The sequence below is a fragment of the Zootoca vivipara genome, chromosome 2 (assembly GCF_965207765.1).
Source record: "Zootoca vivipara chromosome 2, rZooViv2.hap1.1, whole genome shotgun sequence".
Classification (NCBI taxonomy): Eukaryota; Metazoa; Chordata; class Lepidosauria; order Squamata; family Lacertidae; genus Zootoca; species Zootoca vivipara.
Window position 1 is genome coordinate 112,120,226 of NC_142584.1, and position 17,693 is coordinate 112,137,918.

The following is a 17,693-nucleotide window of genomic DNA, read 5'->3' on the forward strand; positions in this document are numbered from 1 at the left end:
GGAAACGGGGCCAGGCAGGGGGACTCGAGAGCGGCTGCACTTTCCTGTCCCCCCGCCGAGGAGAGTGGAGGAGCAGCGGGCAGTGGCCTGGCGAGTTTCCCCGGAGAGGAGCCGGATTCCAGTGCAGGGACGGAGCGAGGAGGAGTCAGAGGTACAGGAGGCCCGGGGGGGGGGGCAGGAAGGAGGCGCAAGTTGAGGAGGAGGAGAGCACGTGCGCCTCGCCTGGCAGGATCAGGCCCCGAGTCCAACCGAGCAGGAAGGGGAAGGGGCTCAGCTCGGGTGCAGGGCGTCTGCGCGAGGGCACAGGGACAAACATCTCTAGGCAAGGCTGGCACGGACCCTGCCTGAGACCCTGGGGAGCTGCTCCCTTTAGACCAGGCTTCCTCAAACTCGGCCCTCCTCATGTTTTTGGCCTACAACTCCCATGATCCCTAGCTAGCAGGACCAGTGGTCGGGGATGTTGGGAATAGTAGTCTCAAAACATCTGGAGGGCAGAGTTTGAGGAAGCCTGCTTTAGGCGATGCTGAGCTCAAGGGGCACAATGAGGGGTCCAAGACGAATGGCTCTCCCCAGCTGTGGTTCCTAGAAATTGGCGTTCAGAATCATGCTCCCTCCAACAGTGGAGGCAAAACAACATGACAGCCGTGAATTTTTATCATCCTCTTTCAATTTGATGGCCATCACAGCCTCTTGTGGAAGTGACTTCCATAGTTTAACTATGCACGACATGAAGAAGACTCCTGAATCCTGTCCTGACTTCCATCTTCAGCCGATGTCTGCTACCGGTAGTTCTGGTGTTACGAGAGAGGAAGAAAAGATTTTATCCCTCCCTTTCCTGCACACCGTGCATAATTCTTCCGTCATGTATTTGGCATCCTTTAGTGATGTGAGGATTGGCAATAGAGGGGATGATCATCATGATATATTCCCTTTAAAAAGATGAATTGTCCAAAAGCATGTTTCCAATTTTTAAAAAAACAACAACATTTAAAGTTGGTTTTTGTGTTTTAATCTCCCCTGGTGTTTTGTCTTGTGCAGCAGAGTGATGTGAAAATGGAGGAACAGGGACCAAAGAGGAAAAGACTGGAGTCCAAAGGAAAAAAATCTCCTGCGGACCAAGTTGGGACCATCAGGGATCGTCTGCCTCATGCAGATTTACACCAAATTAAGCAGGAGGCAGAAGAGGGGCAGCCACAGCAGCACTTGGATGCCCAGTGGCAGGATTTCCCAAAGACGATGCACCCCCCTCGTTCAAGTCCTCCCCACTCCATTGATGGTGTCCTTCTAGCCTCCATAAGGGGAGCTGCAGCTGCCAGCCGGTGGCCCAGCGGGAGAACAGGGGGGACAGACCAGACCTGCGCCCAGGCAGCGACCCTCGCTGAGGACTTCCTGCTGCAGCTCCAAGACACTGAGGGGCTTCCGAGAAAGGTAAGTGCCCTCCTCTCACCTGGGTTTCCAGCATCTGGAGGTCAAAGGTCCAGTGCCTCTAGGCATGGAGGTTCTGTTTAGCTATGGTGGTGAATATTCATCCTCCCTGCATTTTCTCACTAATCCACTTTAAAAAGGCTTCCTAGACCAAACTTTACATGGGAGGTTTGCGATCATATCTTCTAGTCTTCTTACTTTACCTAAGCAGCTTACTTTACCTGCATCACTGCAGGAAGGATTATTTAGTGAGATAGGGCCAAAGAGAAGGCCTCTGCATGGGTGGTTGTTGCTGTTTAGTTGTTTAGTCGTGTCCGACTCTTTGTGACCCCATGGACCATAGCACACCAAGCACTCCTGTCTTCCACTGCCTCCCGCAGTTTGGTCAGATTCATGTTGGTAGCTTTGAGAACACTGTCCAACCATCTCGTCCTCAATCTTTCCCAGAATCAGGGTCTTTTCCAGGGAGTCTTCTCTTCTCATGAGGTGGCCAAAGTATTAGAGCCTCAGCTTCAGGATTTGTCCTTCCAGTGAGCACACAGGGCTGATTTCCTTAAGAATGGATAGGTTTGATCTTCTTGCAGTCCATGGGGCTCTCAAGAGTCTCCTCCAGTACCATAATTCAAAAGCATAAATTCTTCAGTGATCAGCCTTCTTTATGGTCCAGCTTTCACTTCCATACATCACTACTGGGGAAACCATAGCTTTAACTATACGGACCTTTGTTGGCAAGGTGATGTCTCTGCTTTTTAAGATGCTGTCTAGGTTTGTCATTGCTTTTCTCCCAAGAAGCAGGTGTCTTTTAATTTCGTGACTGCTGTCACCATCTGCGGTGATCAAGGAGCCCAAGAAAGCAAAATCTCTCATTGCCTCCATTTCTTCCCCTTCTATTTGCCAGGAGGTGATGGAACCAGTGGCCATGATCTTGGTTTTTTTGATGTTGAGCTTCAGAGCATATTTTGCGCTCTCCTCTTTCACCCTCATTAAAAGGTTCTTTAATTCCTCCTCACTTTCTGCCATCAAGGTTGTGTCATCAGCATATCTGAGGTTGTTGATATTTCGCAATCTTAATTCCGGCTTGGGATTCATCCAGTCCAGCCTTTCGCATGATGAATTCTGCATATAAGTTAAATAAGCAGGGAGACAATATACAGCCTTGTCATACTCCTTTCCCAATTTTGAACCAATCAGTTATTCCATATCCAGTTCTAACTGTAGCTTCTTGTCCCACATAGAGATTTCTCAGGAGACAGATGAAGTGATTAGGCACTCCCATTTCTTTAAGAACTTGCCATAGTTTGCTGTGGTCGACACAGTCAAGTGCTTTTCGGTAGTCAATGAAGCAGAAGTAGATGTTTTTCTGGAACTCTCTTGCCTTCTCCATAATCTAGCACATGTTTGCAATTTGGTCTCTGATTCCTCTGCCCCTTCGAAATCCAGCTTGCACTTCTCGGAGTTCTTGTTCCACATACTGCTTAAGCCTGCCTTGTAGAATTTTAAGCATAACCTTGCTAGCGTGTGAAATGAGTGCAATTGTGCGGTAGTTGGAGCATTCTTTAGCACTGCCCTTCTTTGGGATTGGGATGTAGACTGATCTTCTCCAATCCTCTGGCCACTGCTGAGTTTTCCAAACTTGCTGGTAGCACCTCAACAGCATCATCTTTTAAAATTTTAAATAGTTCAGCTGGAATACCATCACTTCCACTGGCCTTGTTATTAGCGGTGCTTTCTAAGGCCCATTTGACTTCACTCTCCAGGATGTCTGGCTCAAGGTCAGCAACCACACTACCTGGGGTGTACGAGACCTCCATATCTTTCTGGTATAATTCCTCAGTGTATTCTTGCCTCCTCTTCTTGATGTCTTCTGCTTCTGTTAGGTCCTTTCCACTTTTGTCCTTTATTATGGTAATCTTTGTACGAAATGTTCTTTTCATATCTCCAATTTTCTTGAACAGATCTCTGGTTTTTCCCATTCTGTTGTTTTCCTCTATTTCTTTGCATTGCTCATTTAAGAAGGCCCTCTTGTCTCTCCTTGCTATTTTTTGGAAGTCTGCACTACAAATTTACCATCAGTGGTCCTGCACTGGGAGCAAGGCTAACAAACAGGGGAACTGGGAATGTGCTAGTCCCATCTCCCCCTGCATCTACCACCTGAGCCAATTGTCCCAGTTTACCTCATGATTGGCTGTCCTGATGGTGAACTGTGATGAAACCAGGAAGTCTCTTATAAGCCATAACTAATAAACTTTCCATTTTGCCCAAACCAGGAAACTACAGCTGCCAGATTTGGAACAAGCTGGGATATTAAGCTAACTTCAAACTGTGTTTGGTCAAAACAGGAAACTCTGGTTGATCAGTGCCTTTGTGGTTTGACTGTTCCCACTGCAAAGGGGCTGTGCAGTCAGGTGAAAGGCTTCTTCAAATCCCTCCTCATTGAGTCGAGACACAATAGTTCAGAATGGACCAACACATGTGAAGCATTCTGAATACACTTTAATAGGGCAGTCCTGCAGAGGCCTACTCGGAAGCAATCCACATTGAGTTCAGTGGGACTTACTTCCAGGAAAGCATGTATAGGAAGGCAGCCTACAGTTCTGTCCAAAAGCTCTGTAACATTATTAACCCACCCAGGGTCTCTGCCAATCAACTTCTTGAGCTTTTCCTGACGTCCTAATCTGCATCCTGATCTCTGTTCCAGGAATTGTGGCCTGTGGAAGATGTGGTTTTCCATTCTCCAAATTCTGAGCAGGATCCCTTGGCCACAGAAAACATCCATCTCTCTGCAAAGCCTGAGGGAGAGAGTGAAGAAGAGACCAGCTTTCTGGGTAAGGGTTGGGGGGTCTAACAACTTCCAGAGGGCATCCAGTTGGAGAAGGATGCTGTGGGAGGAAAGCCCAATGATCAGTCCCTAGGCAGAAAACTCCTCTTGGAACCAAAGTAGATGCAACGTTAAATGCATGGAGAGAGGAGAGGGAGAACCATTACATCTAGGAAGCTGACATGCTTTCTGTGATGGAGTGATTGACACAGCACAATACTGAATTCCTCCCATAGTTTTCTTCCCCATTATGTTTTGCATGCCATGGGTATACACAGAAGCACTGAATCTGTAAGCATGTCTTGTGTGGAGGGAGGGCCAGGAAAAAGAAGGATAAGCGAATTGTGTAAACTTGCCAATCTTAACAGACTGGGGTTGTGTATGAGAGTGAGTGATAGGATAATAATTTATAGCACCGCTATAATTTTGTCCTTCTCTAAGCTTCCATGGAGATACTGTGGTACAAACTTGGTACGAATTTCAAAATAAGTACACAAAGCCAACAAAGAGACTCACAAGTTTATAGTGGCACCAGCTTTCTGTCAGAAGGTTGCCTACTTGCAAGTCGAACCTTGGCAGAGACACATGCCCAACTGGCATGTTCCCTCCCTCCTGGGCGATCGTTTGGGAGTTTCTCAAGCATTCTTCAGCCCGAACATCACAGCGACTGGTGCCAACTGACACCAGCACACTTCATGGAGCTGCAGAGGTTTGCGCAGTTGGGTAACAGAACTCAGTAGCACAGCATTTGGCTAATCTTCTTTATTTACATATAAACACACAGAATCATAGAGTTGGAAGAGACCACAAGGGCCATCCAGTCCAACCCTCTGCCAAGCAGGAAACACCATCAAAGCATTCTTGACATATGCCTGTCAAGCCTCTGCTTAATGACCTCCAAAGAAGGAGACTCCATCACACTCCTTGGTAGCAAATTCCACTGCCGAACAGCTCTTACTGTCAGGAAGTTCTTCCTAATGTTTAGGTGGAATCTTCTTTCTTGTACTGTAGTTTGAATCCATTGCTCCGTGTCTGCTTCTCTGGGGCACCAGAAAACAACCTTTCTCCCTCGTCTATATGACATCCTTTTATATATTTGAACATGGCTATCATATCACCCCTTAACCTTCTCTTCTCCAGACTAAACATACCCAGCTCCCTAAGCTGTTCCTCATAAGGCATTGTTTCCAGGCCTTTGACCATTTTGGTTGCCCTCTTCTGGAAACGTTCCAGCTTGTCAGTATCCTTCTTGAACTGTGGTGCCCAGAACTGAGCACAGTACTCCAGGTGAGGTCTGACCAGAGCAGAATACAGTGGTACTATTACTTCCCTTGATCTAGATGCTAGATCTAGAGCAGGCATCCCCAAACTGTGGCCCTCCAGATGTTTTGGCCTACAACTCCCATGATCCCTAGCTAACAGGACCAGTGGTCGGGGAAGATGGGAATTGTAGTCCAAAACATCTGGAGGGCCGAAGTTTGGGGACGCCTGATCTAGAGCACTGCAACATGGCTCCCTCTCTCTCTAGCATCAGACAGCAAAGAAAAAGAACAAAGAACAACAGTCCCACTTCAGGACACCGTAAGACAAATATCCTGTCTATGTCACTTCCCACTCTGTGGGAACAAAACACATACAGTCATATGATAGACAACAAACCTATGACTGCACATGGGGAATGAATCTCCAACACTTTCCTGGTCAAGAGTCCACTTTGTCCGACTGCAGCCCACAAAAGCTTAGGCCAGGGGTCCCCAGACTTACGGAGCGGCGGGCCGGTGCCCGCCGCGCCGACCGCGCGGTGGGCCGGACTGCAGGGGAGTGCGCGCGCAGCGGGCCGGAGGGCGGGGGAGTGCTCGCCCGTGCGCATGCGCACACGCACACGGGCGAAAAAAAAATTGGCGAAAATCGCTTGTGCGCATGCGTATGGGCCTCCCCCGACCCGGAAGTGCACCAGAAATGACCTCTTCCGGGTCGGGAGAGGCCCGTACGCATGCGCACAAAGGATTTTCGGCGATTTTTTGCCGATTTTTCAGATCGCCGCTGCGCCGCGCGCCGTGAGAGCGGGCGGCGGCAGCGGGCGGCGGGGGTCGTCGCGGGCCGGATTGGAAGGCCGATTGGGCCGCATCCGGCCCGGGGGCCGTAGTTTGGGGACCCCTGGCTTAGGCCATAATACATTTATCAGCCTTTCAGGGCTACAAAAGATGAATCAACAGAAGCATAGTTAATCTATGGACTTCCATCCTACAGAGGACAGTGACGGCCAGCAACTTAGATAGCTTGAAAAAACAGATTAGACTGGTGTCTGTGCTCTGCCCTCCTGGTCCTAAGCAATAATGCTTCTTAATACAGTGGTACCTTGGTTCTCAAATGGCTTGAAAGTAAGGGTTCTGGTTTCTGAACTCTTTTCGGAAGCCGAATGTGCTCCGTATTGAGTGTTACACTTCCAATATGCGTGCCAAACTTCTGTTTTCAGTGCCACACTTCCGTTTTCAGTGTAGCACTGAGGTCTGTCTGTTTTTGGTATTTATAATTTTTTATTAAAGATTTCTTGAATTACAAAGGTGTGTGCAGTGTATCTCATATTTTTACATGTATCATTTTTGCAAATCAGTTTCATTTGTTAAGACACTAAGAAGAAAGAGGGAAAACGAGGAAAATAGGGGGTGGGAGGGTGGATGGGGTGGGATTAGGTGATGATGTTTCTGTTTTGCTTAATATATGTAGAGCTTGATATCAGCTTTGTTTGTGTAGGTTCTCCTTTATTCGCTTGTGTTCTTTTGCTGGTGAGAGGTTAGGTTACAGGTAGGTAGCCGTGTTGGTCTGGATCGAAGTAAAATAAAAAAAATTCCTTCAGTAGCACCTTAAAGACCAACTAAGTTTTTATTTTGGTATGAGCTTTCGTGTGCATGCACACTTCTTCAGATACAGTGAAATGGAAGTTTCCAGGCACTTATGTAGAGAAGGGGTGGGGAGGGGTGGGGATGGGGAGGGGGGATCACTCAGAAGGGTGGTGGAAATGGGTGATTGACTGACTGATAGCTGTTGATGACCGTAAACGACTGCAAATGGTTTTGCATGAAAAAGCAAGGGTTGAGATGGCTGAAGATCGCTTATCATGTATAATGAGATAAGAATCCGATATCTCTGTTCAAACCAGGTCCCTCCATGGTTTTGAGCTTGGTGATAAGTTGCAATTCAGCAACTTCTCTTTCCAGTCTATTTCTGAAATTCTTTTGTAGTAAGACAGCTACTTTGAGATCTTGTATAGAATGTCCTGGGAGATTGAAGTGTTCTCCTACTGGTTTTTCTGTCTTCTGGTTCCTGATGTCAGATTTATGTCCATTTATCCTTTGGCGTAGGGTTTGGCCTGTTTGTCCAATATAGAGAGCTGAAGGGCACTGTTGGCATTTGATGGCATACACAATGTTAGAGGATGAGCAATTAAATAGTCCTGAGATGGTATGTTGGATGTTGTTGGGGCCAATAATGGTGTTGTCTGGGTGTATGTGGCAGCAAAGTTGGCATCTGGGTTTATTGCAGGCTCTGGTACCAGTGTCCATGTTAAGTCTGGTGGTTGTATTATTGTGGGTGAGGAGTTGTTTAAGATTGGGTGGCTGTCTGTAGGCAATGAAAGGTCTTCCTCCCAGAGCTTGAGAAAGGGAGCGGTCATTGTCCAGGAGAGGCTGTAGATCTCTGATGATGCGTTGTACTGTTTTGGCTTGGGAGCTGTATGTGGTGACTAGTGGTGTTCTGTTATTTTCTTTTTTGGGTCTGTCTTGCAGCAGGTTCTCTCTAGGTATCTGTCTGGCTCTGTTGATCTGTTGTTTAACTTCATCAGGTGGATATTTTAGTTCTAAAAAGGTTTGCTGTAGATCTCTTAGGTGAGATTCTCTGTCTGTAGAGTTGGAACAGATGCGGTTGTAACGTAAGGCCTGGCTGTATACGATGGATTGTTTGGTATGTTTGGGATGGTAGCTAGAAGCATGTAGATATGTTTGTCGGTCAGTTGGTTTTCTGTATAAGGTGGTGTCTATATGTCCATCCTGTATTTTTATAGTAGTGTCCAAAAAATGTATTTCTTGCATAGATTGGTTCATTGTTAGGTTGATGGTGGGGTGAAAGTCATTGAATGTCTGGTGGAAGGTTTCCAGGGTCTGTTGTCCATGTGTCCAGATAATAAAAATATCGTCAATGTATCGCAGGTACAGGAGAGGTTTGAGTGGGTAGGAGTTAAGGAAACGTTGTTCTAAATCTGCCATGAAGATGTTGGCATACTGTGGGGCCATGCGGGTGCCCATGGCTGTGCCGCTGATCTGGAGGAACAGGTCATCACCAAATTTGAAGTGGTTGTGGGTAAGGACAAAGTGGCAGAGTTTGGTAGCAAAGTCCGCTGTGGTTTTATCTGAAATGGTGTTCCTTATGGCTTGTAAACCATCATTGTGTGGGATGTTGGTATATAGAGATTCCACATCCATAGTGGCTAGTATAGTATTGTTAGGAAGATTGTTCAAATATTGTATTTTCCTCAGAAAATCTGTGGTGTCACGTACGTAGCTGGGAGCACTGATAGCATATGGTTTCAGAACAGAGTCCATATAGCCGGAAACACCCACTGTAATGGTGCCAATACCTGAGATGATGGGGCGTCCTGGGTTTCCTGGTTTGTGTATTTTGGGTAGAAGATAGAAAGTTCCTGGCCGAGGTTCCGCTGGTGTGTTTGTGAGGATCTGTTCTTGGATGTGTAGGGGTAGCTCCTTAATAATCTTGTTCAGTTCTTTTTTGTATGCTTGTGTGGGGTCTGAGTCCAATTTCATGTAAAAGGCAGTATTGGAAAGTTGTCTGTCGGCCTCCTGGATGTAATCAGTTTTGTTCATGATGACGACAGCTCCACCCTTGTCTGCCTCTTTAATTATAATGTCTGGGTTGTTCCTGAGATTTTCTATGGCTCTCCTTTCAGCATGGTTTAGATTTTGTTGTAAGCGATGGTGTTTTCTGGTCACATCCGTTTGGATTCTGTGGCGGAAGCATTCGATGTACAGATCTAGTGTGGTATTGCGTCCATCAGGAGGGGTCCATGTGGAGTCCCTTTTTGTGTAACTTCTTTTCGGTGGTAGTTGGTGGTCAATGTTCTGTTCATTGATGCGTTTGGAGGGTGATGGTTGTTCCCCAGTAAGTTGAGAGGTTAGGGTTAGCCAAGGGTGTGGTTGTTCATTTGTGATTGGCTGTGATGGTCTTTGTTTTCATGTGTGAGTGGGGTGAGTGGGTGTTTTGGGTCAGGTTAGCCATATTGATTTGTATGCTGCCGATAAATTTTTGCCATTATCTTGTTGGGCTTTGTGCGTGATAAAGGGGAACCATACAGGGATGAAGGCATCCTTTTTTTCCCAAATAATTTTTATTCATTTTCAAACAATACAAAATACAAAAATATAACAATAAAAACAGAAAAAAGAAAAAAAGACATAAAAAGAAAAATGAAATGTAAAAAAAGAAAAACATCGATTCTAACCTCTTTTCTTAACTGTGGACTTCCTCAAATCTCCCTCATTGGGTCCATTTTTAAAACCAAATTAGGCAATTTTCATCTTATATCTTAAATCATTCTAACATATTTTTTTCATTAACATTAAACAATTTCATATTATATCTTAAATCATTCTAACATATTTCATTAACATTAAGCAATTTCATATTGTATCTTAAATCATTCTTAAATCGTTTCTATTTCTATAAATATCAACTTAACATCAACCTGTAATTAATCAATTAACCCATAACAATTATCTTCCCATCTAACTATCTTCTATTTTTCCCCTTATCCTCAAATTTATTCCCAAAAAATTTCCATAAATTAGCATTTATACTCTAAAAACTATTTTCATCCCCCCCCCTCCCCTGGACTCTGGGTCTCCCAGATGATTCAGCGAGTTCTATAGGTCATTCCAGTTTTGGACCATCTTAATCAGTCAGGAAATATCATGTAAATATTACCCCTCACCCCACTCCCACTCTGTCCCAGCCTGCCCACCACTCTTTCTTGGTCATCCCCTGCTGCCTCCCCAATTCTTTAAATGTTGCAAAACACCATCCATTTACATTTCCACTTTTCCGTCCTTGACCCCCGTGTAGATTCTGCTCTCCCTCTCTCACTGGGAGGGCAAAGTTCCATGCTGGTTCTTCTTTAACACCCTTTAAAGACAAACATGTCTTGTTTCCTCCCCCCTCTCACTGGGGGAACAGTGTTCCATTCAGCTTCCAGTTCATCTTTATTTTATTTTTTTAAATCATCTTTATTCATTTTATAGATAGAATACAAAATACAAAAAGAAAAAAGAAAAATAATAGGCACAGAAAAAGCATAAAAAGAAAAAAGCCAACAAACAAAAGAAAAAAAATCAAAAAACAAATAATAATAATAATATATGTCTTATATCCTCATCAATTCATTTAGACTCCCCCGATTCTCCCCTCGTTGGTTTCTTATTTCAATTCTTTACAATGCAGTTTTCACAACATATCAATTATTTTAAAATCTATTAGAATTTCCTTTCTAATTATCCTCTTTACATTTTTATAACTAATAACTCAATTTTAATATACATACAATTCTAATTAATAATTCCCCAACTTAAGTTTTTGTCAGAAATGAAATTCCCTTTTTTTAAAAAAAAATCATTCTTCCCCCCCTTCCCCTGGACCCAGATTACCCAGAAGTCTCAGCAAATTCCATAATTCATGCCAGTGTCAGACTTTCCCATGCAATCCAGCCTATAAACACAAAATTATGACTTTTATCCCACACCTACCCTTTCCGCAAGCTTCCAATCATGTTTTTTGAAACCCACCTGTTTTCCCCCCCTCTAATTACTTCCCAACACCCTTCTTCCATTCTTTTTTCCCAGCAATTTCCCTGCCCACCCTCTCTCACTGGGTGTGCAGAAAAACCCTCTGGGTCACCATTGAGGAGTTCTTTTTTCAAGTTCTGGATTTGCCCCACATCTCTCACTTGTGGAGCATTTTGCCCTCCCTCTTTCTCCTCTTCTTTGCATTTTTGAGATGTTTCAAAATTGTCCTTATTGTCTTGCGCTTGTAATTCTTCCTCTAGATCCTCGGAGCTGGACTCTTTTCTTTCCTCCTCATTTTTTGTATTGCCATTTAAGTCCTCTAGTCTTTTATTTCTTTGTCTCAATTGCATATTGTTCTTGTCCAACTCATCTTTAATATTCACGAGTACCGAATAAATCTGTTGGTAATAACAGTCTTGTGTTGGTGTTGGGACTACCATTGTCCTTGCCTCTCAGACCCCGTGGGAAAGCCGAAGATAGGAAGACCGGATGTGGCAGGAGTCAAATTCCATAATGAAAGCCATTTTAAGTCCAGTTCTGGCTAAGTCGTTGATTCATATATATAACATAGTCCAATCATGATTTCTGCAATAATTATATATCCATTCGCTGATCGCTCTAGGATCCGAGATCCAGTCTCCTGGAGGGTTTTAGAAGTCAAATTTCTGACAAATTAAATGTTTCCTCTCACTTCTCCTGTTAGGGATCAGGTTACTGCGTTGTTGCAAAACAATGCAGGAGACCGACTTCCGAATTTTAAAGTCTCCCACCGCGTCCAATTAATCAGTAATGTCAATCAAAATTTTCACTCATGTGGAGATCTTGTCCAAATCGTGCAATTTTTCGGAAGGAATCCACCGCTAACTGGGTGAAGGCTCAGGGCTTCGCTTGCTGGAGGTGATGACAGTGCCCAAAATGGTTCCCGCGACTTCCACTCCGCTAAACTCTCGGAGACTCTGCCGAGCTCCCCGGGCAGCGGAGGAGTCGCGTTATGGAGCAGCGCCGGGCGGAACAGCTCTTGGGACGCTCTACCTAAGGTCTAACGGGGATCCGCGTGCTTCCAGTTCATCTTTAAAGGCAATTGCATTGTCCAGGACTGATGGTTGTTCATTTTTCTTCACTGAACTCTCTATTGAGATTACTCCTTCTTCAGTTTCCACGTAAATCTAGTTTGCTTTCGCAATCTCTAATGTATTACGCACCTCACATTTCAAATCTTCAAGCAGTTCCTAAAGTTCCCATTGAAAGTCTATAAAATCGGATGATGTTGTGTCTACTGACATGTTAGTAGTCTCAGGTTTCATGGGAACATCACTGATTACAGAACAGAAAATGGTGCTGTTCTTAATTCCAAGCCTCAAAATCAGAAATTAAGTCCGAGCTGGTTGCAAACTTCAATTTTTTCATTCTTGTTCATTCCTTAAAATTCTAATGTCCATTTATGAAAAGAACATTTATCAGATGTCAAATTTTAAGCCTTATATTTTACGTTCTCTTCAATGTTGACAGTTCTCAGCCTCAAAGAGGAAACAAATTCCTTTCTATTGTGATGTTATTTGGAACATAGCAAGGAGAGTGGAGAAGGAGACGGTGTTAAAATCATAGAAGGTGCAGATTGGGATTGAAATGTGTTCAATTCATTTCTGCTCTTTCTTGAAAATCTAACAGGATTCTGTTTCCTCTTACTCCCAAACAGGTGAGAATTGTATGGAGCCAGCTGTGAATTCATTAGGAAGAACAAAAAAACAGTTTAAATGCATGGAATGTGGAAAGAGCTTCAGTAGAAGTGGATCACTTACAATACATCAACGAACTCACACTGGGGAGAAACCATTTGAATGTACTGAATGCGGAAAAAGCTTCAGTCAAAGTGGGATACTTAAAATACACCAACGAACTCACACGGGGGATAAACCATTTGAATGTATTGAATGTGGAAAGAGCTTCAGTCACAGTGGAGCATTTAGAATACATCAACGAACTCACACAGGGGAGAAACCATTTGAATGTACTGAATGCGGAAAAAGCTTCAGTCAAAGTGGAGCATTTAGAATACATCAACGAACTCACACAGGGGAGAAACCATTTAAATGTATTGAATGTGGAAAGAGCTTCAGTCGAAGTGGAAATCTTAGAAGTCATCAACGAACTCACACGGGGGAGAAACCATTTGAATGTATTGAATGTGGAAAGAGCTTCAGTCAAAGTGGAGCATTTAGAATACATCAACGAACTCACACAGGGGAGAAACCATTTAAATGTATTGAATGTGGAAAGAGCTTCAGTCACAGTGGAGCATTTAGAATACATCAACGAACTCACACAGGGGAGAAACCATTTGAATGTACTGAATGCGGAAAAAGCTTCAGTCAAAGTGGGATACTTAAAATACACCAACGAACTCACACGGGGGATAAACCATTTGAATGTACTGAATGCGGAAAAAGCTTCAGTGAAAGTGGAACACTTAGAAAACACCAACGAAGTCACATGGGGGAGAAGCCATTTAAATGTATTGAATGTGGAAAGAGCTTCAGTCACAGTGGAGCACTTAGAATACATCAACGAACTCACACGGGGGAGAAACCATTTCAGTGTCTTAAATGTGGAAAGAGCTTCAGTCACAGTGGAGCACTTAGAATACATCAACAAACTCACATGGGGGAGAAACCATTTAAATGTATTAAATGCGGAAAGAGCTTCAGTCAAAGTGGATCACTTACAAAACACCAACGAACTCACACAAGGGAGAAACCATTTAAATGTATTGAATGTGGAAAGAGCTTCAGTGAAAGTGGATCACTTCAAATTCATAAACGAACTCACACAGGGGAGAGACCATTTAAATGTATTGAATGTGGAAAGAGCTTCAGTCACAGTGGAGCACTTAGAATACATCAACGAACTCACACGAGGGAGAAACCATTTAAATGTATAAAATGTGGAAAGAGCTTCAGTCACAGTGGAACACTTAGAAGACATCAACGAACTCACACGGGGGAGAAACCATTTAAATGTATTAAATGTGGAAAGAGCTTCAGTCACAGTGGAGCACTTAGAAGACATCAACGAACTCACATGGGGGAGAAACCATTTAAATGTATTAAATGCGGAAAGAGTTTCAGTCAAAGTGGATCACTTACAAAACACCAACGAACTCACACAGGGGAGAAACCATTTAAATGTATTGAATGCGGAAAGAGCTTCAGTGAAAGTGGAGCACTTAGAATGCACCAACGAACTCACACAGGGGAGAAACCATTTAAATGTATTAAATGCGGAAAGAGCTTCAGTCAAAGTGGATCACTTACAAAACACCAACGAACTCACACAGGGGAGAAACCGTTTAAATGTATTGAATGTGGAAAGAGCTTCAGTCACAGTGGAGCACTTAGAATACACCAACGAACTCACACAGGGGAGAAACCATTTAAATGTATTGAATGTGGTAAGAGCTTCAGTAAAAATGGGGCACTTAGAATACATCAACGAATTCACTCGGGGGAGAAACCATTTAAATGTATTGAATGTGGAAAGAGCTTCAGTAGTAGTGGAGCACTTAAAAAACATCAACGAACTCACATGGGGGAGAAACCATTTAAATGTATGGAGTGTGGAAAGAGCTTCAGTAGAAGTGGATCACTTAGAATGCATCAGCGAACTCACACAGGGGAGAAACCATTTAAATGTATTGAATGTGGAAAGAGCTTCAGTAAAAATGAAGGACTTAGAATACATCAACGAATTCACACAGGGGAGAAACCATTTAAATGTATTGAATGTGGAAAGAGCTTCAGTCAAAGTGGAGACCTTAGAAAACACCAACGAACTCACACAGGGGAGAAACCATTTAAATGTATGGAGTGTGGTAAGAACTTCAGTCAAAGTGGGATACTTAAAATACACCAACGAACTCACACGGGGGAGAAACCATTTAAATGTATTGAATGTGGAAAGAGCTTCAGTCAAAATGGACAGCTTAGAATACATCAACAAACTCACACAGGGCAGAAACCATTTAAATGTATTGAATGTGGAAAGAGCTTCAGTCAATATGAGCACCTTAGAAGACATCAACGAACTCACACGGGAGAAACCAGTGTAAGTGAATTACTTAGAAGACATCAGTGAACTCGTTGAAAACTACAGATTTATTTAATTTGGAAAGGGCTTCAGACAGAGTGGAGACCTTAATATTCATTAGCAAATTCACACAGGGGGGAAACCATATAAATGTATGCAGTGTTCCACTCAGGGTTCACTACTTACATCAAGAAACTCATAAAGGGGGAAGTTGTAGATGCATGGAATGTGTGAGATATTCTAGTGTTTGTACGTAAATTTGTATACACATATATATGTATGTATTAAAGTAATGAAGGTCACATATACTAAATGTACAAAATAAGTGGCAAGTTGTTGCTAGATAAACAGGGAGAGTGTGGATCTGGAATGTTCAAGGTGTGTGTTGAATCTGTTGAGTTTTGAGGTTCGCCCTTCACTGCTAAAATGTTGGGTTGCCCTTGTCTTGTAGATCAGCATTCCAGGCACTCATTACTTGAACTTTGCATAATCCAGTGAAGACCTTTTTACAGATAGCGTTATCCAGCTGAATGCAAAGGTCTCTCTGTCAAATGTTCATTTGGGATTCCTTTTAAAACTCATCTCCTATTTTCTGTGCTCTTGTGTACCTGTTTTGAGCTGTTTTCATTAAATATTTTCTTCATTGGCTTTTGATATTTGGAAGGTGACCAGTGAGGGTGTTTTTTGTGTTTCTTAGTTCACTGAAATGTTTTAAAGGAATGTGTGAAAGAATTAGGGCTAGGGTCTGAGGAGTGGGAGACATATTCATTGTGAATTTGGGAGGTGGAGAGGGAGAGAAGAGAAAGCTCAGTTATTTGGTCAGGGCTGTGGCTAAAGGCCTGGGTCCAGCTTTTCTGGGAATTGTAGTCTCAGGATGTCCAATTTTAGTTGGCTGAGGAGGCTCAGAAACGTCTGAGAGGTTCCTCCTAGAACTACAGTTCTGGCCAGAATGGGTTCTGGATCCTGCCTGCGGACGATCCAGAAATTGCCACATGGTTCTGATTCATATCGTTTGGGCTGCGCCATATATTTTTTTCTCTGACAGCGGCACCTCCTCCCTCCCTCCTCCTGGCTTCTCCCCTGCCGTGCAGAGGAAGGGGGCTAGCCTTTGATTGGTTCCCGCAGCATTGTTTCCCTCTGATTGGTTGCAGCTTTCTTTTCTCCTCCCTCCCTCCCTCCTCCTAGAGCCAAGAGGAAGGGGCCTGGGCTTTGTTTGTCCCAGCGTGATTGCTTGACGGCCACCATTTAAGGCAGCCCCTCTCCGGCCCTCCCCTAGCTCACTGCTCCTTCTGCCACTGCCACCGCAGCGAGTGGTTCCATTCTGGGGTGTATGAAGCCTTGTTTCCCTGTTTTTAACTCCGCTACAAAACACATCTCCCCATCCAAGACGGGAGAGCAGAAAACACCCGTCCTTCTGCAGAAGGAACCGCTCGCTGCAGAAGGATGCGTGTTCTCCACTTTTCCGTCTTGAAGGTGGAGGCATGTTCGGTAGCAAAGTTAAAAACAGGGAAACAAGGCTTTGCATGCCCCATAACCTGGGTCTCAGAATGGAATAGATATGCTGTGGCACGGAACTGAGACCTTCGGAAGTTTATTATTGTTTTTTGATGGAATCTTTGGATCCTATAGTAATGAGAGTGCACATGCGCATGCACCCTCTGTCCCGCGGCAAGGTTTGAGGGCCCTCTACTTTAAAAGGTTACTAGCCCCTGTCTCTGGATGTGCAAAAAAGAATTTGGAAGTGTTTGTATTCATTCTTGGGGGCCATGCTATTTGGCGACCCTCTCTTTTTCAAGAGCTAATTTCAGGGCTGTGAGAGGCTAAGGAAAAGCCTTTTGTTTGTTCTTAATTATTTAAAAAAACTCAAAATGTGACAAATGTTTGTGGGGCCTCCACCTGCTGCTGGGGGGGGGGCTGGATCTCTGCCCCAAATGTCTGCCTTGATGGTAGCAGGATGGGAGAAGTCAAGTGCCCAGAATCAAAAAGGAAATGTATTTTCTGCATATTTCTTGAATGAAATGGGTATGTCTGAAACCTCCGACAAAGTTCATGTTGACAGCATCACAGCTGTTGTTCATTAACCAACTAACATCATATTTATCACTGCTGATGAAAACCCTTCAGAGAAACAAGGTGGCATTTCATACAATATAATGATGTCCTAAACAAACACTTACGGTAATCAGATATATTTGCCTTCTAGAAGGTGGGGCAAGATGCTGAGGGAATCTGTATTATATCGAGGAGAGAAGGGGGGGGGAGGGAGCTCAGTGTTGGGATTTTTGTTCACGCTGAGCTACTCAAGCAGCGAGGCTGGTGTGATGTGTGTCTGTGTTCCCAGGAGAAAGGAATGTATATCTTATCAGCCTTTCTCCCCACATGATGTTTTTCACTGTACTTTACTTTCTGTTTCCGGCTCCAGCAATGCCAGACGCTCTTACAAGCAGCTCTGAACGTCTGAGCTTGGCAAGCAGAGAGACACTCTGCATTTTGCCACAATAAAGTAGTTCAGCTCACTT

General features: G+C 43.9%; 1 protein-coding gene across 2 annotated transcripts; it reads left to right on the forward strand.

Moving 5' to 3' along the window:
* LOC132591589 (uncharacterized) lies at window positions 1–17,693 on the forward strand. 2 transcript variants are annotated; one of them, XM_088663473.1, is made up of 4 exons: window positions 1–151; window positions 1,039–1,428; window positions 4,124–4,250; window positions 12,788–17,693. In XM_088663473.1, the coding sequence occupies exons 2-4, from the start codon at window positions 1,054–1,056 to the stop codon at window positions 15,220–15,222; spliced, it is 2,937 nt and encodes a 978-aa protein (XP_088519599.1). In that variant the 5' UTR covers window positions 1–151; window positions 1,039–1,053; the 3' UTR covers window positions 15,223–17,693. The 2 variants fall into 2 exon arrangements, with proteins under 2 accessions (XP_088519599.1, XP_088519600.1); XM_088663474.1 differs by lacking the exon at window positions 4,124–4,250 and having other exon boundaries at window positions 10–151.

Excerpts from the sequence above, each read along its gene's own strand:
- LOC132591589 (XM_088663473.1), top strand. The coding sequence starts at position 1,054 with ATGGAGGAACAGGGACCAAAGAGGAAAAGACTGGAGTCCAAAGGAAAA. Across the intron at positions 1,429-4,123 it reads CTGAGGGGCTTCCGAGAAAG|GAATTGTGGCCTGTGGAAGA; the intron begins GTAAGTGCCCTC and ends TCTCTGTTCCAG. Across the intron at positions 4,251-12,787 it reads AGAAGAGACCAGCTTTCTGG|GTGAGAATTGTATGGAGCCA; the intron begins GTAAGGGTTGGG and ends ACTCCCAAACAG.